A 25,938-nucleotide genomic window follows, 5' to 3' on the forward strand; every position below is an offset into this window, starting at 1 on the left:
ACATTAGTTGTGCTATTTTTTATGCTCATTTTATTAGTACTGAGTGTTATTTTGTACTCCCTCAATTTCATAATAGATGTCACATTTTTCCTTCTCATATTAATATATACTCTCTTTGTTCCATTAAATATGCAACATTTGGGAATCGGCATAGGTTTTTATGTAGGGTTGTTCTGTGAGTTAATGGAGAGAAAGTAAAGTAAGAGAGATGAAAAAGTAGAGATAGAGATGTTTCTATTTTAGAAAATGTTTCATTTTTAATAAGATAAACTAAAAAGAAAAACGTTTCATTTATAATGGGACAGAGAGTATATACTGTTATTTTCTCTCTCCATCAAATATATATACTTACAAAATAATATTTTATAAAATCTCATGTCATTTTTCAAGTATGTCATCTATTTTAAGACAGAGGGAGACAATAGATTAATAACACAATAGTTCCATTAGAAAAGAAAACAATTAAAAATAAATTAAAAAAGTATAAGGAAATAGTGACCTACCAGCTAAAATCTTGCTTTCGAATGTGTAAATGGCTCTCATTTCATTAACTTTTTTATTCTTTTCATGCACTTACTTTTCTTTTTATAATGTATACGTAAAAACGGAGAAAAATTTCAACGTAGCGTTCTACTTTTACTTTTATGCCGAATATGCCCCGAATATTACACGTTTTCAATTTGAGTTTTTTCAAACAATATATACTCCATGTCACGTCCATTTCAGTTTGTATAATATAGTCGAGTGTGTGTGATGACATGAATAAAAGCAAGAGGCTTATCAGGAAGTTCATACATTCAGATGAGGAACTAAACAGCAATTTGGGAAATGTAGAGGCGGACCTATGTGGGGGTATGGGGGTTCCACCCATTTTGCTATTTACTATATTATCTATAGTTAGAAAATATTATTCAAGTATTTAGTTAGCTCGGTCGGTTGGTGGTCTGGTCATGGAGCTCCTTGATTGTGTGTCGAATCCCTCTTGCTTGTATTTCTTTTGAATTCTAAAATGACTCCTTTAGTTGATTTCTCTCTTTTTAATTGTGATCAATTTTTTCACCTAGACATCCAAAGCAAAAAACGTAGGCTGAAATAAAAAAAAGTAAGAGCATGATAGAAATCAACTAAAAATGAGTGAACTACAAAAATGGTCTCTGGACTATGGGTTTATCTCGCCCATAGTCCCTGGACTTTAAAAATATCACCAGTAGTCCTTGGACTAAAGGTTTATCTCGAAATTGGTCCTTTTGGCTTTTTTTTTGTACGAAAATACCCTTTGATATTATTTTGGGGGGTTTGGGCAATTTGGTCTTTTTACACTTTTAACATTTTAAATCTGATATTATTTTAGTTATGTACTAACTTTGATATTATTTCAAATTTATCATCATTTTTCCCTTTTGTCATCCTTCACTTTGTTTCTTTATTTCAATATTAGATTTAATTTTACAAAATTTTAAATTTTAATTTTTAAATATCAATAAAAAATTTTAATTATAAAAATTATTAAATAGCAAAAATTAATAGTTATAATCAATATTTGATAGTGTATAGTATACTATGTAATCAATAAGGTATGACAACGTCTTAGTTTTAATCAATATTTAATAGTAGCTTTAACCATAAATAGATTATATAACAAAATTTATTCTAAAATAAATATGCATCTAATGTAAGACTAATATAATTTTTGTTTATTAATTTGAAAACAATCAAAATTTACTAGAAAATTTCAACAAAAATACTCCTATATAAAATTTTAAGTATGATCAAATTTTTAGTCAACTTCATAATATTTAATCACAAGCAATTATAACAACCGAACGGAGGCTAAATAGAATAGCTCTTATTTTTCCATCATGATTAATATTATTTTTCTGTACTTCTTCAATTCAATTGAATATTATATTAAATAACAAAAATTAATAGTTTTAATCAATATTTATAGTGTCCATGAATTAATAGTTTTCATTAAAAAAATTTATTGATATTTAAAAATCTAAATATTAAATTTAATTTTATAAAATTAAATCTAATATTGAAATAAAAAAACAAATTCAGCGAAGGGTAACAAAATGGAAGAAGAATGATAATTTTGAAATAATATCAAAGTTAGTACATAACTAAAATAATATCAGATTTAAAATGTTAAAAGTGTAAAAAGACCAAATTGTCCAAACCCCCCAAAATAATATCAAAGGGTATTTTCGTACCAAAAAAAGCCAAAAGGACCAATTTCGAGATAAACCCTTAGTTCAGGGACTATGGGCGAGATAAACCCATAGTCCAGGGACCATTTTTGTAGTTCACTCAATAAAAATACACCCTCTATCCACGAAAAAAATCTCATTTCCAACATAGAAACTTTCTTTCATGCTTTATCCACTTTTTCACCTTTTCTCTCTTATTTTTTTACATCCCTTCTTCTACTTTATTACTTTTTCTCTCATCTCTCTTACTTTCATCCACAGATGAGACTTCTTTTTTTATGGGCGGAGGGAATATAAAATGTATCGGAGAAGAGAAAATGTAATTGATAAATACGAAGCAACACATAAGAGGAGAAAAATGCATCTCAAACTATTCATCTTTCTCGCAACTTCATAATGTCTCGGGTTGTTTCTACAATCGTCGACGCTAAAAAATATGCAACTATCATTAATATAATTTGGACCCCTCAGTATAAAAATCCTGCATCCGCCACTGGTCACAACAATCAGAGGTCTGAATGTCTGATTGATTTTGTTATAGCACACATAAAACACTTCTATTAATTAAAGAGCATTCAAAATAATTTGATTCATCTTAGTTGCTCTGATAATATTTTATCAATTGCCGCTCCATAAGAATTTCCAAGATAAAAAATTACAATTGCAATCACTTAATAGATCTTGCTGCCTTAAGAAATGAAAAACAAACATATAAAAAAAACATGACAATTTTGTATACTTTTAAGTTGGGGGCACTGCGAATTCGGATTATGATGAGTAAACATAATGAAAATGTGTACTACATTCTTTCACTTTACTATTATATGGATTTTCAAATTTTGGCAGCTTATTAGGATGGTGAAAATTAATAATACATACTAAATAAAATATGCATTTTCGCATAATATTCATTGAGTCGAGATATTTACGGACTAATAAAGTTATAGACTCAATCAATGTTTTAAAAACCGGACCGGCAAGCGAATCGGTGACGCTACTGATTCATGGTTCAGCAGGTCCGACCGATTAAACCACTGATCTAACCGTTTTACTATTACAAATATATATGTATATAATTAATATATAATAAAAAATATATATTAAATTTAATAAATTATAAAATACAATTAATAATATATCACAAAATATTAAACCTTATAGATAATTAGTGATATATAAATATAAAAATATTAAATTTAGTAAATGTAATCAAATATATAAATTTAATATTAGTTAGTGTAGATAAAAAATTTAATATTTCATGTATTCATATAGATAATTTATATTAATTTAAAATAAATTATTTGGTAAAATAATATTATAATTAAATACAAATTATGTAACGCCCCTCTTTTTCGAACCCTAATTTTTGAGTCATAAATTTTTTGCAATTAAATGCTTTTAATGCTATGAAGTATGTGGATTAATTGATGAGTGAATTAATTGCATGATTTTCTTTGTGACCTAATTGCGATTTGGAGTTGAGATTGATTTGAATAATCAAATATGTTGAGTATATGACATGACTGTTGAATAGTCAAAGATGTGGAATATATGACATGGCCGTTGAAAGGTCAATGTTTGAGAATATGAGGTGAAATTAAAAATGGTGGACTTTGTGACGTGATTGTGTGAATATTTTGATGCGGGGTGAAATATATTGTGGCGAATTATTTTCCCAAGGATGAGTGAGACTAAATAGGATTTTCATAAATATCCTACACATATTATTAGAATTTTCGACCCCTATTATTATTGGAGAAGAAATCCTATTTTTCTTGGATTTAATTATTTGCTTGGGATAATTATCCAAATTAAATCCAAAATCCAATTATTTCTTATTTCTCCATGAGAAAAACCGATCCCTATGCTATTACATGGAGATTTTCGAAAATCTCCTATTTATGGGAGAAGAAATTATTTTATTATATTATTTGATCCCTTAGTTATTCTCTTCCATGAATAAATATGAATACTTTAACATATCTTACCATATCTAAGAAGATCTTGTCATATCCTATTTTCATTAGGAAATTATTTAAATTCCTTATGGAAGAGGAATAATTGTCGCCTATTCCATATTCTTAGTGGGAGAATTATTATTTTTATTCTGCTCAGTGATATTTTATTCTACTCCGTAAAATACCAAATAAAATCATAGGCTAATTAAATAGCCTAGATTTCGAATACTCCCCTTATTTCTCCCAAAGTTAACGCCAACTTCCTACCACCAAATCTTCTCAAATCTTTAATTTATTTAATTAAAGATATTATATCTTGCACTCTGTAAATACATGAGAAACCCTAAACCTAAAACCACAAATCACGCTTCCCACTCTTGAAATTCACGCCCCCTCTCCCTCACTCTCTCTCAATTTTTCTTCTACTTTTCTCCAGGAATTCTTCATTTTTTGAGAAGGATTCAAGTTGAAGCCTCAAGAATTATTGAAGAATCAAGATTCTACTTTGTTTCTACCGATCGTTTTTATCAAGAAGAGGTATTTTGATTTATCTTTTCTCATCTAACCGATTAAATGGTGTACTTGAACCCTCATGCATATAGATCGAGTGAAAAGGGGAAACCAATTGATGAATGAGATGCATGTGTGTGTGGGTGAGGATCGTGTGTGTGTGTGTGCGTGCCTCGATGTGCGTGCATGTGTATTTGTGTGTGTGCGTGCGATGTGTGTTGTAAAACACTCATGCGTGACATGTTTTGATGATAGATCTGGAGTTGTAGTGCGAATAAAAAGTGATATGATAATCATGTCTTGATTTTAAATGGTGATATTAAAACGAATTGATGGGAAAAGGGAAACGTTGAGAACATGCATGGTTTTTGAATCAATGTTTGAGACTGATTTGTGATACACATAATTTAAAGGTGATAACTCGCGCTCATAGCGTGATAGCAAAGGGAAGAGAATACTTGCGATCGAAGCCGTCGAGGTGGGCTTTTCTTTTAAAATAAGGACATCGTCCTAAATCTTTATTGATGAGAATGAGATCTGTGTTATCATGTCTTGATTTGTTTTGTCGTGCCTATCCCTTGTGGCTATGCCACTACTGATTTAATCGAATTCGGATCCTTGTGGAGCCGCAAACTCTACTTGGGTTAGTGTACACCAATGTTAGACTGTGTGCCAGCGTACGCGTTGGCCGGTCTAGTAACCTGGATTGTGGCCGCATTCCTTGTTATGTAGAATGAGGATATGGTAAACGTCGATGTGAAAAATGGTTGCGCGACCGTTATTTTGATAAAGGACATATTTTGGTGCCTCGGGTATTTCTAAAGATAAAACCCCAATGGACACTTGATAATGGCATGATAACTATTATTTTTTATAAAACTATTTTCGGCATAAGTCCACTGAGTATGTTTATAGTACTCAGCCGTGCATGTGTATTCCCTATGTGCAGGTTGAGCGGCGACGAGCGGTTGGCGGTGTTGAGCAAGTTAACTGAATAATAGGGTCGTTTTGAAACTTCGAGTGTAGTTGTGTCTTCATACATGGCTTCACCCTTCTCTTGGATGCTTCCGCTGAAACATGAAACTTATTATCGCTTGGTTGAGTTTGAACTATTTCATTTTGTTAGAATATTGAGACATGATACGGTTTGGATTATCTTGAAACCTTGTCATTTGGAATATTAATTGTGATAGCCCTTTTAGAGCATCTCTAATAGCGGCTAGCCGATTCGCGTCGCTAGCCGGTCGGCTAGCCGAACCATCGGAACCGGCCAGCTGCGAATCGGCAAAAAAATCGGCGTGGGCTAGCCGATTTGAGGGCGCTGGCCGCCATTGTGGCGTGCCGATCGGCCAGCGCCCAATTTTCGTTTTTTTTTTTAAATTTTGAAAACCTATATATACGCGATTTTAGTTTCATTTTCATTTGCACCACTTGTTTTAACGAGTTTTCTCTCTCTCTAAATTTCTGTACAAGAGCAACATCGAGCGATGGACCACAACAACGAGTCCAGTCCGGCGACGAGCGGATCTCAGACTCCCACGGTACCCGTGGGATCTGGATGGGGCCAGATGGTGTTAGGTTTGGTATACTGAAAAGCATGTTTCGAGCAAGTTTCGCGCGAATAGAATCTTGCTTGTATACGTAAAACTCTACAATCCACTTTTAACCCGATTCAGTATTATTCGAGCAGTCTCGCACGAATAGAATCACTATTATTATTACATTGTGTTTGCTTGTGCATTTATAAGATGTTTTACAAACATTTAAATGCATAAGAAGTAAACAAAGTCTAAGTCTTTTGCTTAGTAGACCGGTTGTGGGCGTCGTCCACTTTAAGGTAACACGGTCAGATCTATGCAATGCTTTGGGCAGCAACTGCAGCGACGTCGTCACGCAGGCTGGAGTCCGGCGAGGCTCGGGCAGCGACGGTGTGACGACGCTGCGACAGCAGCGACGGCATCTCGCAGTGCAGCGCCGGAGCTGCGATATCGACGTTGCAGCGTCGGAGATGTCCAGCAGCAGCCGCTGTGCGTGGAGTTCCGGGCAGCAGCAGCTGTGCTCAAAGACGGAGCAGCAGCGACAGCAGCTCCGGAGGAGCGACGTCGACGCAGCAGCGTCGGAGACGTCAAGCTCGGCGAGCTCGCGAGACGAGTGGGAGCCCAGCAGCGGCTGCGGTTCAGTGGAAGTACGACGACGCAAGATTAGGGTTTCCCTATGCGTGATGTCGTTTTGCCTCGTCTCACGACTTCGCTTTCCAAATTTTGATTAGGATTTCCAAATCCTTGGATTCAATTTCGGAAATAATTCAAGATTAATTTGGAAATAAGATTTGAATATATCTTTTTGTGGATTTTATATATTATATAAGATTTGATTTTGTATCAAATCATGGATTAATTATAGATTTTATCCTTATTTTATGGATTTGTAGGGATTTAATTCCTAGATGAAAATCCTAGTTAAATTTGAATAATGACAATCTAATATTTATCTATATCCTATGGATTAATGTGGATTTATCCCTAGACGAATCATAGTTGGATTTAGATAATAAAAATATTATTTTATTCTTATCCTATGAGTTTATATGAATTTATTCATACATAAATTCTAGATGGATTTGGATAGTGATAATATAATATTTTATTCTTATCTTATAGATTTGTATGGATTGGTTCCTAGATAAATCTTGGATAGATTTGAACAATTATAATATAATATTATCGTATTCTATAGATTTATATGGATTTAATCCAAGATAAATCTTAGATGAATTAGGATAAACATTTATATTAATTTATTTTATCCTATGGATTTGAATAGATTTAATTCTATTAAGACAAATCTTAGATGGATTAAAATAAGTATTAATCCAAGTTATCCTAATCTTTTGGATGTATGTCCTACATAGATTAGGATGTTAATGATATATAAGAAAATCCTTATTTAATTGGATTTAGATAAATTTGTTTATCTATGAAATCCTAAGTAATGTTTGATATATTCATGATGTCTATTCTAAATAGAATTAAGATTTGTATAAATCTTGGTTGATTGGATTTTATTTATGTTAAGGATTATGATGGAAATGTTCCTATCTAGTAATATCCTAATACGTTTTAAATAATGATAATCCTAGATCAACGTTATCTTGAATTGTAGGATTTGATTTTATCGAAATAAAATCTAGAATAATCCTATATGGGTTTAGATAGTCAATACTATCTTGATAAATCCTAAATGAATTTTGGATAAACATTATCCGAGATAAAACTTAATTATTTAATTGATTCTCCCTTGACTAGATTAAATAATTGTCGTTAATTATCATGTGTGTTTAAATGCCATGCATTAAATGGATTTATCTGTTTATTTGGTGTTTATCTATTTTAAATGGATTATCTGCTTTATCTGCTTATGTGATAATTATGCAAAAACCATATAAAAAAAATATCTAAGTGATGATTACAACAAGTGCGTTGTGTACGGTCTCCATCGCTCGGACTGCCAAATTTTGTGAAGCTGATTTTCTAATATTATCGCCACCTACAAAGCAGGGACAATAATCCTACGAAAACAGCAAGTTCATAAGGCCGGACTTCTCACATAATAAATAGAATGAACTAGAAAGTGGTTCCCAATATTATTGCCACCTACAAAGTGGGGACAATAATCCTAAGGAACTGCGAGTTTCAGGGTTCAATCACAATTTATGAGATAGCTTGGTTTTGTTATCAGCACATGAACATTGTTATGGGAGTGTGTTGTAGAAATAAAATTCTGTAATGCTAAATCTGATGGTCGTGCTTAGGCAGCATTAGGCGTGTTGACCTCCAAAGGAGGAAGATATTGATGCGTCGGTGTTGTGACCAGTAAAATTGTCAAAGTTTTAATGCGTATTAACCTCCAAAGGAGGATACAATTTATTAATTTTGTTGTTGTAAGATACATAATTGTTTTGTGGTTATTTGTGATTATGTATTGAGCATGAGAATGTGATAATAAGTTTCTTTGCCAAATCTTCATTATGTCATTTAATATTTGTCTGCGATCCTTAAGGAAAGAAAACTCGAATGCTTAAATTATGTAGACCGGAAACGAAAATGGATAAAATTCTCATCGCTGAAAGCTTGGAGTTTATACTCAATGATTCATGTCCTCCATTTCCTCGACATAATTCCACAAAGAATGTTCGAGAATGCATTATGCATGTACTTGACAAGCTCTTTGAGGAATAAGGTCAAACTATTTTCCTTTAAGTGGCTCGACAAGTCTTGGTTAATGACGATGAAAGATGGATATCAATAGAATCTGTCAAGATGATTCGATTGGAATATCCTAGAGTGACAGAATGTTTTGAGGATCTTTTGATCACTTAAATAGTTTCTGACACAAGTCATCGCCTAAAGTAACAAGAAATGACTATAAGAAGGTTTAACTGAAAAGTAGAAAATCTTCAGAATAATAGTCGTTGTGTTACTATTAGAGGAAAGTAACATGATAGATGACGAATTCATAAAGGCTGCATTTTTCTTAAGTCCTAGTTCATTTGAACAAAAGACTAGATATGGAAATGCGAGAGCCTGGATTGTCATCGAAGTTTGTTTAAAGCGAGAAAAGATGCTTTGTGAGTTGGATTGACCTATTTTATAGAAGGACAATGACTTACATGACAATGCAACTTCTAAGTAAGAGATCTTGATCCAGTTAGGTTTTTGTTGCAGTGGGAGCTATTAATGCTTAACTATTGTTTTATGATTGATGCTTAAGGCATCATAGTATTAAAATAATATAAGTGCGACAAGGTTGAGTATTCAACAACACATCAACTTCTTAATCATTGAATGATAAAGTATTTATGGCTCTTAGCCTTAAGGCCAAGAAAATACTTAGAAATTGTTCGAACTGATCTAGACTATCAAGATTTTAACATTTCGTTAAATAGCTTGAGAGTTGAGAAAGTCTATTTGATGCACTTTGAGTTAGAATCATTTGATTTTTCAAGAGATTCAGAATACTTATAGAAGTGCAACATAGAAAGACTAGCAAGTCTCAATGGTTTATGCCATAAGGAGACGAGCAAAGGTTATGATCAGTAGTGGGAGTCTAATCTCCATTAACGAATCCAAGCATTCATCTAATGAATGGGATAGTTATGTAAGAAGGAATCGAAGTCTTTCTAAGACAAGTTTGATTAGAAGATGAGTTGTACTCATTAAAATCTTATCATTAATGGGATAAACATTAAAGAAACTACCAACATCAGTACCTTCTACAAAACACGAGTTGTGGACTAGAGCGTCTCTAGTCTAGCACATCTCAAGGTGTAATGTTGTTCCAACACGTGTTGGAAAAGTGTCCAAGAAATTGGAGTTGTGTACTGATGCATGTTTTAAGGTTTGTCCCAAATGATGTAAGGTTATAAGTTCTGTAATCTTCAAAGATATAATTCTTGTATGAAGATCAAGAGATGAACTACAAGCCTAACAGCGTGATAACTCTCAAAATAAAGAGAGAGATATCGGATTTTCCACATTACCAAGAAGTCATACCATTAGAAACTATTGCACTAATAAAATCAACTTCAGTACCTAAGATTGTAAGAACCATATCGTAGTGGGAGCGTTCCACTGGAACACAACAAGTTCATGGGTCTAAGAGTGTCGCAAGACTCAGTCTTAGATCAACTTGAACATAATCCATTTAACTACAATGTAGTATTGGTTCGATTGGATATTCATCCTTGAAAAGGTGATAGATTCCAAACTACAATCTAAGATAGACAACATGTTTTACAAGACTTGCAAAACTACCTATAGGCTGTGTCAGTCAGTGGGAGCTAGTATATTTGCAAGTGTAAATATGGATCTCAAAAGGCTAGACAATGACAATGGGTTATCCCCAAAGAGAATTATCTTCTCGCTATCGTTGTGCCAGGATTTATTCGATCCTATTGTCTATTAGAACTTACATAAATTAGAATATATGTATTATGATTGTCAAGACAGCCTTCTATAAATAGAAGTCTTGACGAAATCATCTACTAGAACATTCTAATGGATATGTAATTAAGGGCAAGAAACGCATGATTGGAAGCTTATAAAGACCTTCGTGGTCTTAGGCAAGCATCTAAATCAGAGTATATGTGTTTTATCAAAAATGTCAAATGTCTGGAATTTGACTTTTGCCCATTGCAGTGCTGTAAGCACTAGGAAGTTGAAAGTGCATTAAATGTGGTATTATTGGTACTCTACGATGATGAAATCTACAAAAGTTGCAAACAACTAAGATTGACATCTAGCGTAGGAAACTGGTTGTCTACCCAGTTTAAGATAAATGATTTAAGAGAAACTAATTACATTCTTAGCATCTAAGTCCTTTTAAGATGCTAGAAAGAATGTTGAGATTCTCTTAGGAATCCTATATCTACACATTGCACGAATAGAATCTTGCTTGTATACGTAAAACTCTACAATCCACTTTTAACCCGATTCAGTATTATTCGAGCAGTCTCGCACGAATAGAATCACTATTATTATTACATTGTGTTTGCTTGTGCATTTATAAGATGTTTTACAAATATTTAAATGCATAAGAAGTAAACAAAGTCTAAGTCTTTTGCTTAGTAGACCGGTTGTGGGCGTCGTCCACTTTAATGTAACACGGTCAGATCTATGCAATGCTTTGCAAAAGAAAAAGAAGAATTTCACAACCTAGATAGGCTTTGGCTACCTATCGTGAAAGGTTGCAATGTCAGTCCGCATATTTCTGAGCATTACTGAAATAATTTGACATTGGTGTGGTATAGCACTGAACGGATCTAACAGCAAGACGTGTCTTTATGCTATCTACTGAAAGACTAGGTCTTGATAAAATACTATTTCTTAATCTACATATGTTAGCATTGGGCATACGGTATTGATTATGCACTACTTTAACTTATCAAATGGTGCGGGTTTTTCGCAACCCAATAATCCTGATATATTGGGTAGTGGTGATTAATATCTAGCGGTGCTAGGATTGCTATTATGTTGAAACGTGCGCGAGGTGAGTCTCGTTTGATAATGTCCTCAAGAGGAGCTCGAACAAGGTTTTATTATTCGGAAAACTGGCCACGTTTTATTACTCTATGAATAATAAATAAGTGTTTCTTGCTAAGTCCACTCTTGGAATTAATAAGATGTTAATTAATTAAGTCCATAGCAGACATTAATTAATTAATGGTCATTTATATCTTAAGCGCAGGAAATAAATAATAAACAACGGAAACCCGGATTACTTGTAATTTCGGATTTGGATGGGGAGAGTTCAATATTACTTCTGTAGTGGCTGCTCGTAATATTCCAATATAAGCTTGTATTAAATTGTGGGTTCAATTTAATTAGTAAAAAGCTAATTTGGGGAGCCCATATCCAAAACCTTCCATAGATCCCTGTCTGGACCCAAAAGGAACTTAATATAAATAGGAGAATAAAGGAGACAGAATAATCACAATTTTCATACTTGAAATTTTCGAAATTTACGGCCCCTACCAGCTGAAGGAGATTTTGAGTTCTGCTCCTTTTCCCAAAAGGATTTCTTCTGTCTTCTTTATTCGAGTCCTAGTATTTTGATAAGATCAGCCCACCCTGATATCGAGATACAGTTCGGGAACCAGAGAGAAGATCCGTGGTCTAGTATTGAAGATCATCACGTGGAGAAGGCGCGAGCAATCTCGACGATTCTTTGGAGAATCAAATCGGTAACTCTAAACAGTAGAAATCATGTTTAGGATTTATTTTCTATGAGCATGAATTATTTGCTTTCTAGCATGCAATTATCTGTTTAACATGTGAATTGATTAATCGCATAATCGGTCAAATAGATTCTACGTCTGATTTATTTGTTTTGTACAAGTCTTCCGCTGTGCAAGGGGCACCAAACCCCAACAGATGGGTGGGCAGATGGGCCCAGGGTTTAACGTCCCTTGGCAACAGTTGATGGGGATGTTGGCGGGAGCGCAGGGGGGGATGCAGGGGGGATGCCGGGCGGTGGGGAGGTATGCCCCACATGCAGCAGCAGATGATGGGGATGATGCCGGTATGGCAAGCCGGGATGCAGCCCGGTATGCATCCCGGGATGCAGCCCGGTATGCATCCCGGGATGCAGGGGTCACCGGAGGAGGACACAGTCTATCGTCCCTCTCTTGATTTTTTGACGGCTTCGTCTCACACGTTGACCCAAGTGGAGACGCAGTTCACTGGCGATGACCTTTTGTCATTGCATATATGGGGATCGACTCAGGGATACGGACACTCCCGTTCCAGCGGGTCGGGCCGCGCAGAAGAAGAAGAAGACCAAGGGGAAGGGCAAGGTGGTCGGCGAGTCGTCGCAGCCCGCTGTTCACGACACCCCCACGCGGAGGAAGTGGACGGAGGATAAGTACGCCGGCATGGCCAAGGCATGGTTGTCGATTTGCGACAGGAGGTACTACCCGCACGGAAAGGACTACAGCGGGGAGGAGTGCCGGAAGGGATGGGAACGCATCAGGGCCGCGGTCGGCCGATTTTCGGGGTTGTACACCAACGCCCTCCGCCAGCTGACTAGTGGGCAGAATGAGGAGGACACCCGGAGGATAGCGGAGAGTCAGTTCCCCTTGCCGGGGGTTTATAAGGAGTTCGCCTTCTGGGAATGCTATGTTGGTGCTGAAGGACTCCGAGAAGTTCCGGGTGGGGTGCGACGCTGGGTGGCCGAAGAAGCAGAGGTTGAACTACTCCGACGATTACAGCGGCAGTAGTGGCGGATCCCACGACCTCCCCCCAGATGCTGAGGAGTTTCCGTCCCCTCCATTCTTTACTCGTCGCTCTCGCCCGGTTGGCCAAAAGCGGGCGCAACGGGCAGCGAGGGGAGGATCCCCCCTATCGCCCCAGGAGGTCATCTCGGCACCCCCTCCCTCCCACGCGCGTACACCTTATTCTCGCGTCAAAAAATGGAGGAACGGATGTACAAGGTCTTCCAAGAGTGGAAGGCCGCAACTGCCCCACGGAGAAGAGGTTCCTTCAATCGATGCTCGAGAACATGCAGGTGGATTTGGATGCCACGAGGGCACTGGTGGGGGGCTCAGACGCGGGCTCAGATACCCTGGGTGATGGCGGCGAGGACGGCGACGACGGCGGCGGCGAGGACGAGGAGTAGAGAGCGGCGGGGCTCGAGTGTGGAAGCCCGTTTTTTTTTATAAAAAAATCATGTATTTTTTTTATCTATGTACCTTTTTTTAATGAAATGAATGAATTTTTCCCGTATATGTCTTGTAAATTTAATTCTGTAATTTAATCGTAAATTTTATTCCGTAAATGTAGTTGTTTTTGAATTATTTTTATTGCGGCTAGCCTAAGGCTAGCCTATTTGCTTAAAATGATGATGTGGCAGGTGGATTTTTAGTGCTGATGACGTGGCAGGGAGAGAGAGTGGCTAGTCTATTGCTATTGGAGATGCTCTTATCATTGAATTTCATTGTTAAGACATTATTCTTCTCTTACTTAACTGTTCATTAAATACTTTGGTCATGTCCCTTTAAATGAAACCCTAGCCTATATTCTTGTTGTATTTAAGTCCGCCTAGGTAGCGATCGCCGTATTTATTGTATCCTAGGAGGGCGGGTCGTTACAAATTATTAATTAGTTTAGGTAAGAATATTCATAGTTTAGATAAGAATATTCATTAATGTCAATAGCTAGGGTATATAAATTAAATATGTATAAAAAATTTATTTATAGTAAATAATGAATCTTATATGATAATAATAATATAGGTGGTAAGTAAAGTATCATTAAAATATAGACTATGATAGTTATATATTATAATTAACAATTATATTAAAGAATATAAAATTAAATGAATTATTAGTTTATGTAGATAAATATTTAATGGTTAATGTATAAAAATATTATGTTCAAATTGTTCAATGAGCCTTTGTGATGGAGTGGTAGAGATCTTCTTAACTAGTAGAAGAGAGGTCATGAGTTTAACCCCTACCAACAATAAATTTTAAAAAATTTTGATAAAAAAAAATAGAAAACCAGTTAAACCAGCCGATCCGTCCAGTTTTTAAAACATTGGACTCAACTAATGGGCACTTGATTATACCACGAATGTAAACAGTTTGATAAACAAGATAAATAAACAAAATATAATAAAAATATACTTCCTCTGTCCCATTAAATATGCAACGTTTGTTTTTGCGCACTTGTTTTGGAAAAATTATAATAAATAATTAATGTAGTGAAAAATAAAGTAAGAGAGAGAATAATGTAGAGGAAAGTCCCTTTTATATTATTCTTTTTTTTACTTTATTTTTTCTTCACTCTAACTATTTATTATTATTTTTTCAAAATACGTGTGTAAAAACAAACGTTTCATTTCTAATGGGACAGAGGGAGTATATTTTAAATTACTTTTTGTCATATAACTCCAAAATAAATGATTTATCTATTTTACCAAGCTGCCCTATAACATATTCTATCCGTTTCCCAAAAATAAGTCTTTTGAAACGAAACGGGTTTTAATGCAAAATTGGCAACGTAAGAAATAGAAAAAAAAAAGAGCAAGTGAAAAATGGGTCTCATCTTAAAATGTTTTCTAAAATGAATTAGAAAAAAGGATTTAAAAAATTCTATTTTTAAGAAAATGGTTGGAATATTGTAAAACATAATATCCGTCATGTTCACACCGAAAAGGCACTTTTTCAAGTTTTTAATTTTTTAGGTTTTCTAGTACGTATCTATACAATATATAAAAGGGGAGTTTTGAGTGGTTTTGAATAATCATTTTATGCGAAGGGATATAAATGCAATTAATATAAAATTCAGAATTTAATTCTAATAAATATATAATCCTACTTAGTTGGTTTCCCGCATTTCTTCTTATTAGTGGAGATTAGTTTCCCATGTTTCATATATACGTGAGTGAATGGGAGGTTAGCACAGATATTAGTTTGGCCTGAGTTATAAATTGCTCTGAAATGAAGATGATGCAACAATTTCTACACCGTATACCGCAGTAGTTTTGCAGTATCGTGTTGTACTCCATGACCAGACAGATGGATTTTTTTACAGAGAATGGCTCTCCAAATGGTCATGCCAATGGTAATACTGTTATTGATGCTCAACATCCCTGCAGGTATATTATGTTTGCTTCTGTTTTGTTTTAAAAAAAATATTGTAATTTGGAGGATTTTTCTTCTAAATAGTTTTGCATCTTGATTGTTGAAGGGAAAATATTGCTGTAAAGAGAGAACTGCTGAGGTTTGGAGCCCCTTGCACAGCGGAAGACTTGTACAAACCAAATAAATCAGATACGGATCTATTTGACCGATTATGCGATTAATCAATTCACATGTTAAACATATAATTGCATGCTAGAACGCAAATAATTCATGCTCAAAGAAAGTAAATTCTAAAACATGAATTCTACGGTTTAGAGTTACCGATTTGATTCTCCAAAGAATCGTCGATTGCTCGCGCCTTCTCCACGATGATCTTCAATACTAGACCACGGATCTTCTCTCTGGTTCCCGAACTGTATCTCGATATCAGGGTGGGCTGATCTTATCAAAATACTAGGACTCGAATAAAGAAGACAGAAGAAATCCTTCTCCAATTAGGAGAGAAATTCGAACTCATCCAGGTACAGGGAGACGAAAAATATGAGTAATAATAATGAATGATTTTTGTCTCCTTTATTCTCCTATTTATATTAAGTTCCTTTTGGGCCCAGACAGGGATCTATGGAAGGTTTTGGATATGGGCTCCCCCAATTAGCTTTTTACTAATTAAATTGAACCCACAATTTAATACAAGCTTATATTGGAATATTACGAGCAGCCACTACAGAAGTAATATTGAACTCTCCCCATCCAAATCCGAAATTACAAGTAATCCGGGTTTCCGTTATTTATTATTATTTATTTTCCGCACTTAAGATATAAATGTCCATTAATTAATTAATGTCTGCTATGGACTTAATTAATTAACATCTTATTAATTCCAAGAGTGGACTTAGCAAGAAACATTTATTTATTATTCATAGAGTAATAAAACTCCAACTGGGCAGTTTTCCGAATAATAAAACCTTGTTCGAGCTCCTCTTGAGGACATTATCAAACGAGACTCACCTCGCGCACGTTTCAACATAATAGCAATCCTAGCACCGCTAGATATTAATCACCACTACCCAATATATCAGGATTATTGGGTTGCAAAAAACCCGCACCATTTGATAAGTCAAAGTAGTGCATAATCAATACCGTATGCTCAATGCTAACATATGTAGATTAAGAAATAGTATTTTATCAAGACCTAGTCTTTCAGTAGATAGCATAAAGACACGTCTTGCTGTTAGATCCGTTCAGTGCTATACCACACCAATGTCATCTTATTTCAGTAAGGCTTAGAAATATGCGGACTGACATTGCAACCTTTCACGATAGGTAGCCAAAGCCTATCTAGGTTGTGAAATTCTTCTTTTTCTTTTGCAAAGCATTGCATAGATCTGACCGTGTTACCTTAAAGTGGACGACGCCCACAACCGGTCTACTAAGCAAAAGACTTAGACTTTGTTTACTTTTTATGCATTTAAATGTTTGTAAAATATCTTATAAATGCACAAGCAAACACAATGTAATAATAATGGTGATTCTATTCGTGCGAGACTGCTCGAATAATACTGAATCGGGTTAAAAGTGGATTGTAGAGTTTTACGTATACAAGCAAGATTCTATTCGCGCGAAACTTGCTCGAAACATGCTTTTCAGTATACCAAACCTAACAAGAACTCCACACTCCTGCATCGGATGGTTCTTGCACTCATTTGGAGTTTGACATATCAGGCAATCGTGGCTATTCTTCTTCTTCTACTCGGTGTTTTCCTCAATTTTGGCTATGGGGTACTTCTATTTCTCTTTCTAATTAATATTCTTTTCTTTAATTTGATAGTATATAATTACTGTTATATTTATATTTGATTTAGGTGAAATTAACAGGCTGAGTTTTGAAAATTAACAGGTTGGTTACATTCATGGAATCATTTGTGCTATATATATTCTCACCCAGTAGACATATTCACCTCCCTCTCCTATTCCCTGGTAAATAAATACTTTTATTCTCTATTTGTCACTTTGATTGATGTTAATTTGTAGTCACTATAGTTTTATCTTCTTGATTTGGATGGCTAGGGAAGCCTCCACAAAATTATGTTGTGTGAATTGTTCGATTGTGTACTTTCATGGGTCTCATGCATCTTATGCTTTTCTCTACGGATGATCGTTTTAATACATACTGATTATTGATTTTGTGCATTGCAAATTGATTTTGTTCTTTATTTAATTGTAGTTTTAGGCGAGGCAGACGACTTTACCTACGAGTTCTGTTGAAGAGTCACAAATTGTGAAGAATTGAAGGTTTTAGTTTGTAATGATTTGATTTTAATTTTAAAGTTAATGTAGTGTATAAAGAAGTTTTAAAAATGATGAGTAATTATCCATTGTATTTAATTCTATATTGTGATAGATTTTTATCTTCCTACTCCATGATTTATTGTTTAAACATTATATTATGTGATTTGTTTCAAATTTATAATGCTTCAATGTTGATTTGTATAGATTTTTTATTCTCGTATAACTAAAATTGTTACTCATATTGTTCATTGTTAATATTGATTCTAATTTGTTTAATTAATTTAAAATTGAAAAATTAATGTTTTAAAAATATAATCCCTCCGTCCATAAAAAAATAGTCTCATTTTGCCATTTTGGGGTGTCCATGTAAAATAGTACCATTTCAAAAATAAAAACTTTTTCTTCCACTTTATTTACTTTTTCTCATCTTCTCTCATACTTTTTCCCCTCTCTCTCATACTTTATTTACTTTTCTTCACTTCTCTCTTACTTTACCAATTTATCATTAAAACTCGTGTCGTCCATAAATAGGACTATTTTTTATGGACGGAAGGAGTATTAATCTGTGCATAGCACAGATGTGATACTAGTAGCTATAAAAGTGGAGAGGTGGATTAGGGGCTAACTTTATTTCTTAAAAATAAAATAAAATAAACAATGATAAACTTTATATTGGTGAGAAATTTGCTTGATTCAATTTCATTTCTAGTGACAAGTTTAGTCATTGTTCTTAATTTTATAATTGTGTGTTCCCAACGGGAGTTTAACAAAGTTTTATAATATGTTTCATTGGGGTGTGATCAATTGTTAACTTTCTTAAGTTGCTAACTTGCTAACTCATCAATGCAGTGTATTAAAAATGTCAACACGATGGCATTAAATATCAACACATAATTTTATTGAACTTCAATATAATGTGTTGATATTATGTGTTGACATTTTAATTTCACCGTATTGACATTTTTAATACAAAATATTAATGAGTTAGCAGAGTTAGTAATTTAAATAATTAGCAATATAATACACCCCTATGTTTCATAGTTTAGTTTTCACTCTCCAAATTAAAGTGCGGCAATCAAATCATATAAATGCGAGAGCTACATTCCACTAACTTTTTTCACTCACTTTTCCCCACATTTCTTAAAATCCGTGTCAAATCAAACTTGGACAACACTTTATGGACAGAGGGAGTACAACGTAAACAAAATACCTATTTGCCACTTTGGAAAATATTTTCATACCCAAACAAGAGTTGCCTCAAGCCAAAAAAAATCTTCTCAGACTTTCGCATGTGCTTGTGGTGTGGTCATGCAGGATAGCGAAAAAGGAATACATTCTGATGAGTTTCAACAAAACCGCATTTATCGAATGCAGGTTTTAAACCGGACCAACTGCGTTGATTGTTACCTAAGCTGCATACGCCAAATGCAGGTTTAAACCCACAGTCCGTTTTCACTGATTTTGCCAAAAAAAAAAAACTCATTTTGGGAAGCTTTATTCAGTTTTCGCCTCAAGTCCGTAAGACCAAACAATTTTTTCCAACATTGTTGACCAGACAAAATTAACTATATTTAGAGCGTCTATAATATGTGAAAAATATCAAAAAAATCTGTCAAAACAAACATATGTAAGTTTTTTTCCAACCAATTTACTCACAAACAAGTGTAATTGGAGAGAGACAAACATAGCAAAATAATACTAGCAGAAACTTCAAACTCACTTAGACATTAGATAATTCAACTTTTGATCACTCATGCTTAGCTGCAAACCGTTTCAACGCTGGAGTTCGATGACACCTGCAGAAAGCCAAAGATAGCATCTCATTGTTTGGCCGTGACATTCATTCAGAGAGTATACCAACTAAATAGGGCCATACCTTGCACTGAAGACTTGTTATTGCTGACTTCAGTAAATTATCACCAACAATCGTCCTCAATTTCTTCACAAACGTATCCCGACTAATACTTTTATTCTGTCAACCAGCAAAATACTATTAGTATAGCAGAAAACTATTGCAGTTAGATAATATTTTGATGAGTCAACCAGCATACTCTGAACAACAAATAGTTGGTCTTCACAAGGTCCATGTGCTGAGAAGGGATTTTGCTTGAAATGGCAGCTAAAAGCATAGGAAATGGCATCCAAGGACTCTTAGGGGTCCTAGCTTGAAATTTTATTCCTGCCATCTGGTAGCAAGACATTTTATGATTATTGAAACTGACCACCCAAAATCATTCCATGTTAAATTATAGCTTGCCTAATAACACAGTTGCTCTGACAAAAAAATTAGACTCGGGAGCGTATCATTGAAATGGAAGTGCATGAAACTGAGAAAAGCAAATAAGTAGTGGAAATATGGAGTGCTTAACTAAGGTGCTGTAACCTAAAGTTAAAACAGATGAAATGACGTGCTTTCGGAAGAAAATAGAGGATCTGTGTGACTGCATCCTATTGATTCTTTAAGGTAAAAGTTTTTAGCGTCACAAGAACATCTCATTTCGCTCCCAACTGCTGTGGATTGCAGGTTGGGAACCTGAGTCTACCCAGCAAAGCACATTCAACAGTTCACCAACACTCATGCACCTTCTGGCGTTGTATAACCAAACATCCTCACTGAGACATAGCAGCTATCAGCAATAAAGCCACATCCCAACATATTATATAATCCAGACAATAAGCAATTCCTCTAACACGATTCTAGAGTCACTCCGCATTATCTTATGTTCATTAGAAAATAGGAGAGGCTCTTGATAAATTTTATTATGAAGAACTGAAAAGGTAACAAGGGATCGTCTTTATGGAGTCACTAATTTGAGAGAATTTGTCTACCAATTGATGTGGCTACAGGAGGAAGGTATTTAATCAATTTTATCTAAATTTTTCTGATGTCACCAGTCACCTATAAATTGTATTTATGTCATGTTAGAGTATTTAGCACTTGAGAGATATTTTTATCCAAGTAAAGCTGAAGTAAGGATGATGTCAAATCGCTCTCGAGAATGGCCGAACATGTGAGGGAAACGAAACCAACCGATAGAGAATCAAGTTTCTAAATCTTGTTTATTAAATTCTCAAAAGGCTAAAACAAACAAACAATAAGGCCTTTATTTAAGCAACAAAAAATCCTAATACTAATTGAAAATGAAAAATAAACAATAAGGCCTTAGGAAATAAAGTTATATCCAAACTCAACTTCTAATCTTAATACGAAATGGCTGCAAATAAATTCAATCCCTGACACAAACAAAATAATTGAAATCAAACTCAAAACTAGAAAACAACTAAAAGATAAACTCCTACGGCAAGTCTCCATCTTTAACGCCGGAGGGCTCACACATGCATCATAGGAGTTGGGATATATCAACACTTACGGATAGTTGACTTGTTTCAGCTTATTAGCTTTGTTGATGAAAGGAACTATTCTGGTACTGTTTTCGAATTACACAAATGGAAATATTATTCCTACCATTTTTCTGGTTTTTGTTCTCTCTACCACTGTTATTTAACTCTACCAACTGTTCCGACCTTCTGCTAATTCCAGTAGTCCTTAACAAGAGTTTTCATGACAACCACACAATTGGAGCTCTTGTTTACTCGCACCCATGGAAAGGGCATCAGTAGCAATCAAGTTGTTGACGTTGCATCACCTTAATTCTGTATCTAGTCAATTGGAGTTGTAGTGTTCAGTTGATTAGGCTACATGTGGATTCTGGATTGGTTTATTTTATTTCTATTTATGATTACACGATAGTACTATCTTATATTTTACTTTCAAGCTAGTTTTATCCACTTGTAAACCCTTTAGTACAAACTACAAATACGGATGAAGTAAAGAATTAGGGATGGAATCCCCTTCAATTGTTGTTTCGACAGATTTGCAGGACTGGCGCAAAGTTCCTGACAAGAGTTCTTCCCGATGCTGTTTTCCAATTCCATTTATATCTACAGTCTCTACACCCTTTTCTTCCCGATGCTGTTTTCCAATTCCATTTATATCTAGAGTCTCTACACCCTTTTCTGGGTTTTCTCTTCTCTTCTACAACTAGTAATTTGCTTGGGTACTTTATCAAAATTAAAATGTGATTAAGATAGGCACACCAAAATCTCATTTAATAGGTAAAGAGTTTATTGTACCAAAAGAAAATTATTATTAGGATCATATCTTATAGCTGAAGTTTCCCATGGCACTTGAATGATTGAAAATGGATTCTACTTACAATCCAAACAGTCATCAACTATGAATATTTTTTTAAAAACAGCCCACATAATGTGCAGCAACAACATAGAATTCCAGTATTTCATACGGACTTACACATGAGACAAATAATGATTGTAACCACATGATTAGAAATAATACACATTATTATTAAATTCCTTGTTGTATTTAAAATACTTGTATACCTTCAATGTTTTTGGAACAAAGAGAAAGTACTATTCCATGCATGAATCTCATTAGTACCAGTCACGAGGGGGAAAAAAGTATAAGTAAAGGTGTAAGAAAAAAGGAAAAAGACAACCTAAAATGCACCACATGAATAAATAAAAGGAAGGGAGAGGCAGAGAGAAATAGAGAATAAACGAATGATCTTGAACACACATCTACAGGAACAACAAACTGGTAACGCATACCTGGTTTTGAGGTCCTTTGAAACAAGTATTGAAGACAGGAAGATTAACCATGCTTTCTTTCCCAAAAACAGGTTCTGTAGAAGAAATTGAACAAATGCACTCAAGCACTGAAAGTTTAGAGCAAAATGAAAAGCTCAACAGCTAATTAAATAGTGACACATTTTCCTTTTAACGGAATAGTGAGTCTAGACATGAGAAAAAATTCTTTATAAATAGCTTATTATAATACACAAGCCCCTCGCATTCTTAATAATTGATGTTCAGGTAGTTGAAAGGTTCAAGCTAAGTAGAGTGTAACCAATACTTGGGTTTCATTGAGTATATCCAAAACCTAGCCCAAGAAATATAGATTATATCTCTAGTAACGAAAGAGCATAAATTACTAATAAATAGCCAACTTGTAATAAATCACTGAGAAGAACCGCATGACCGTATTGGCGTATTCAGAAAGTACACGACAGCATGAAAATAAGTAAATAACACAGCCGCATGTAAGATGCTAGGATATGAAACACTATAACTAACTAAATATAAATAAGTTTGAAGATGAAACCAAATGAGAAACTTGAAGGAAGGGCTAAACCATTACCTTCAACATCAGAAGTCATCTTGAAACTAATCGCACATTCAGGGTAGATGTGAGAAGTCACATTCATGTTCCATACGACATAACGATTTGGATTTGGAAGTTTGTCAACACCACTATCAAATTCCTCACTACTGGGATGGAATTGAGTTGATCCACCACTAACAAGCTCCATATTTCCCATTATAACACGACAGAATACCATATGCCGTGTATCATTTTCATCAACGTCTAAACAACCAATACTGAAAAAAACAGAGGATATAGAACCATGCGGAAAAATAGTCCAGACCAAAATATAGTACAAGAATGTAATTCTACATAAACTTCTTTGCAGTCAGAATCTAATGGTGATTCTCATCCTAAACAATGAACTGCCTAACTATATAATACTGATTGCAGATCTGTGGTATAAGACATAAAGAATGTTAACCAGAATAGAACTCACATGACAATCTAGATCATCAGCATGAACAGAAATTTCCAAAGCACAGGTTTTTTGAAGAACAAAATAAAATCAAATGAAACATCAGAAATATAAGTAGGATGACACATTAATACATAAGGAGTCATTTCTTTATATATTTATATCATGCACACAATTTTTTATTATATGCATATAAGATAGCAGTTAAACCAACCTGATCTGTGTCCCATTTGCAGGGATCAGATGTATCCCCATACCATTGAAGGGTTTCATCTTCAAGGGCTTGTAATGCCCTAGCCCATACTTTAGTATGCTTGAAACAGATTCTTTCAAACAAGGAAGCCACGCATACTGAACATTTGCATCTCCGCGGTACTTTTTTGTGATTTCTGCCTGTTTCTCAAATAGTTCCAACCGACTTTTCATCAAAATACTAGTACAATGATGCATTTCCACAATCTCCACAGCAGCTGAGCTAATACTTTTTACAAACAGCTCCTTGACAGTGTCACTTCTCAATGAGCTAGGTACAGGACTAACCACTTGAACTTCAATTGGCTGACTGTCCTCAAATTTCACATTGGCACCCTCATATGATGCCTCTTTGCAACTATCATCAGTTCCATCATCAATATTTCTAGGAGCAGCACTCTCATGAGCATGTACCTGCTCGACAATCATATTTGATTCCCCACTAGACTCATTATCTAATCCATCTATAGCAATCTCCAAATGCAAGTTTATAGCACCTTTGCCTTCAGAAAATTCATTGTCATAACTATTTGTTTCATCATAATCACTAAATATTTCAGGGAAAAAACAGTTTCCACAGGCATCAATCCAAGCAATAGGCCGATGCATACCGGTATTCAGGTCCAACTGCATCATATACAAGAAATCAAGCAGAATCTTGTTTCCATTAAACTCCACTTCAATTGCAGGCTTGCCAACAAGAAGATCCCTGTTGACACGTGTAATGATGTCAAGGGAAAAATCATTCCACTCATCATTGTCACGATACATCAAGCGCTGCAAATTCCCACTTTTCTTAAAGTTGGAATAATTATTAAGCAGACGCTTCCCAGATGGCAAAGTAAAACTGCAATACTTGTTTACGGATCCATCTAGTTTCCTCCGCTTGTTGATCTTATTGATTGATGATACTGGAGGGCAGTGCAGAGTGAACGGCACATGAGTAGCTCCCTTTTTTGAAGGGATGATGCATCGTTCTGGCCTCTTTCTCTTCAGATCAACAACAACGCTTCTGCCACTATCCAATACCTTTTCGAACTTTGTGTTCATTTTTCCAAATTTGATCAATGCTTAACAACCTATTCACAGCCAATAGTACAGCGAAAAGAGTTGCATATGCCTTAGTCTTAAGCTTTGATTCAAAGAAACAAATCCATCGCAGCAGGTGGAGAAAGCCTGCATATCAGAGCCACTTCTCAGGTCATGTCCAAACAAATAAGGCGATACACAAATTGCAACCAATTAATCAATTAATTCACCAAAATGTTGCTGTCAAAATCAGAAAAAAGGGGATTTTAGTTCTTTTCTGTAAACTTCATTCTCATAAGTCCTGAATCTACACTCATAATTAAAAATCTAACCTAGATGAAGCATAAATCTATTAAATACAAGCCAATTCATGTTTATGATAGCAGAATCTCTGAGCATCATTCTTAAGATCTAGGTTAGTAGTATTATTTAAGAACTTCTCAAAGCCAGCAACTACAGCTAATATCACAAAAAACAACGAACCAATATCGCCACTTGATCATCCATGCGGCCCCCAACGCGTCCATCATTCAAACATCCAAACTCTCTTAAAGATGAAATATTTCTTATAAAAGTAGGAATTGAACAAGCGGTAAGTGACGGAAAGTCGAAATAGAAGAGCGAAAGAGAAGAAGATGCAAACCTTCGTTCCGGAGAGAGACGAGAACGTCGGTAGGTAGACGATTGGGGTCGATTCAAAGTCAAAACAAGGGATCCAGACTGAAACGGCGCCGCTTCATACTTTTCGGTTTTTCCTTTACCTAAGGTTTTCAAGTTTTTTTCTATTCCTAAAAGAAAGGTTTTTTTTAAGTTGCGAAATTACTGCTAAGGGCATCCATAATGGGCTGGACGATAATCCAACCTATGCATTATCTGTCTCATCGTTTGTCATTGTAGGTGGG

The 25,938-nt window shown here is 34.9% G+C and overlaps 1 protein-coding gene across 2 annotated transcripts; it reads right to left on the minus strand.

Moving 5' to 3' along the window:
- Window positions 1-19,674: 19,674 nt before the first annotated feature.
- On the minus strand, window positions 19,675-25,835 carry LOC125188622 (inactive poly [ADP-ribose] polymerase RCD1-like). Of its 2 annotated transcripts, none has more exons than XM_048085574.2 (7): window positions 25,680-25,835; window positions 23,970-25,183; window positions 23,332-23,573; window positions 22,743-22,816; window positions 20,165-20,299; window positions 19,990-20,085; window positions 19,675-19,909 (listed from the first exon to the last, which is right to left on the minus strand). In XM_048085574.2, the coding sequence occupies exons 2-7, from the start codon at window positions 25,055-25,057 to the stop codon at window positions 19,871-19,873; spliced, it is 1,674 nt and encodes a 557-aa protein (XP_047941531.1). In that variant the 5' UTR covers window positions 25,058-25,183; window positions 25,680-25,835; the 3' UTR covers window positions 19,675-19,870. The 2 variants fall into 2 exon arrangements, with proteins under 2 accessions (XP_047941531.1, XP_047941532.1); XM_048085575.2 differs by lacking the exon at window positions 25,680-25,835 and adding an exon at window positions 25,520-25,673.
- Window positions 25,836-25,938: the final 103 nt, after the last annotated feature.

The sequence above is a fragment of the Salvia hispanica genome, chromosome 5, assembly GCF_029641045.1.
Source record: "Salvia hispanica isolate PSC_SH4W2 chromosome 5, Shi_PSC_v1, whole genome shotgun sequence".
Lineage (NCBI taxonomy): Eukaryota > Viridiplantae > Streptophyta > Magnoliopsida > Lamiales > Lamiaceae > Salvia > Salvia hispanica.

Excerpts from the sequence above, each read along its gene's own strand:
- LOC125188622 (XM_048085574.2), bottom strand. The coding sequence starts at position 25,057 with ATGAACACAAAGTTCGAAAAGGTATTGGATAGTGGCAGAAGCGTTGTT. Across the intron at positions 20,086-20,164 it reads CCAACTATTTGTTGTTCAGA|AATAAAAGTATTAGTCGGGA; the intron begins GTATGCTGGTTG and ends GCTGGTTGACAG. Across the intron at positions 19,910-19,989 it reads TAACAAGTCTTCAGTGCAAG|GTGTCATCGAACTCCAGCGT; the intron begins GTATGGCCCTAT and ends GGCTTTCTGCAG.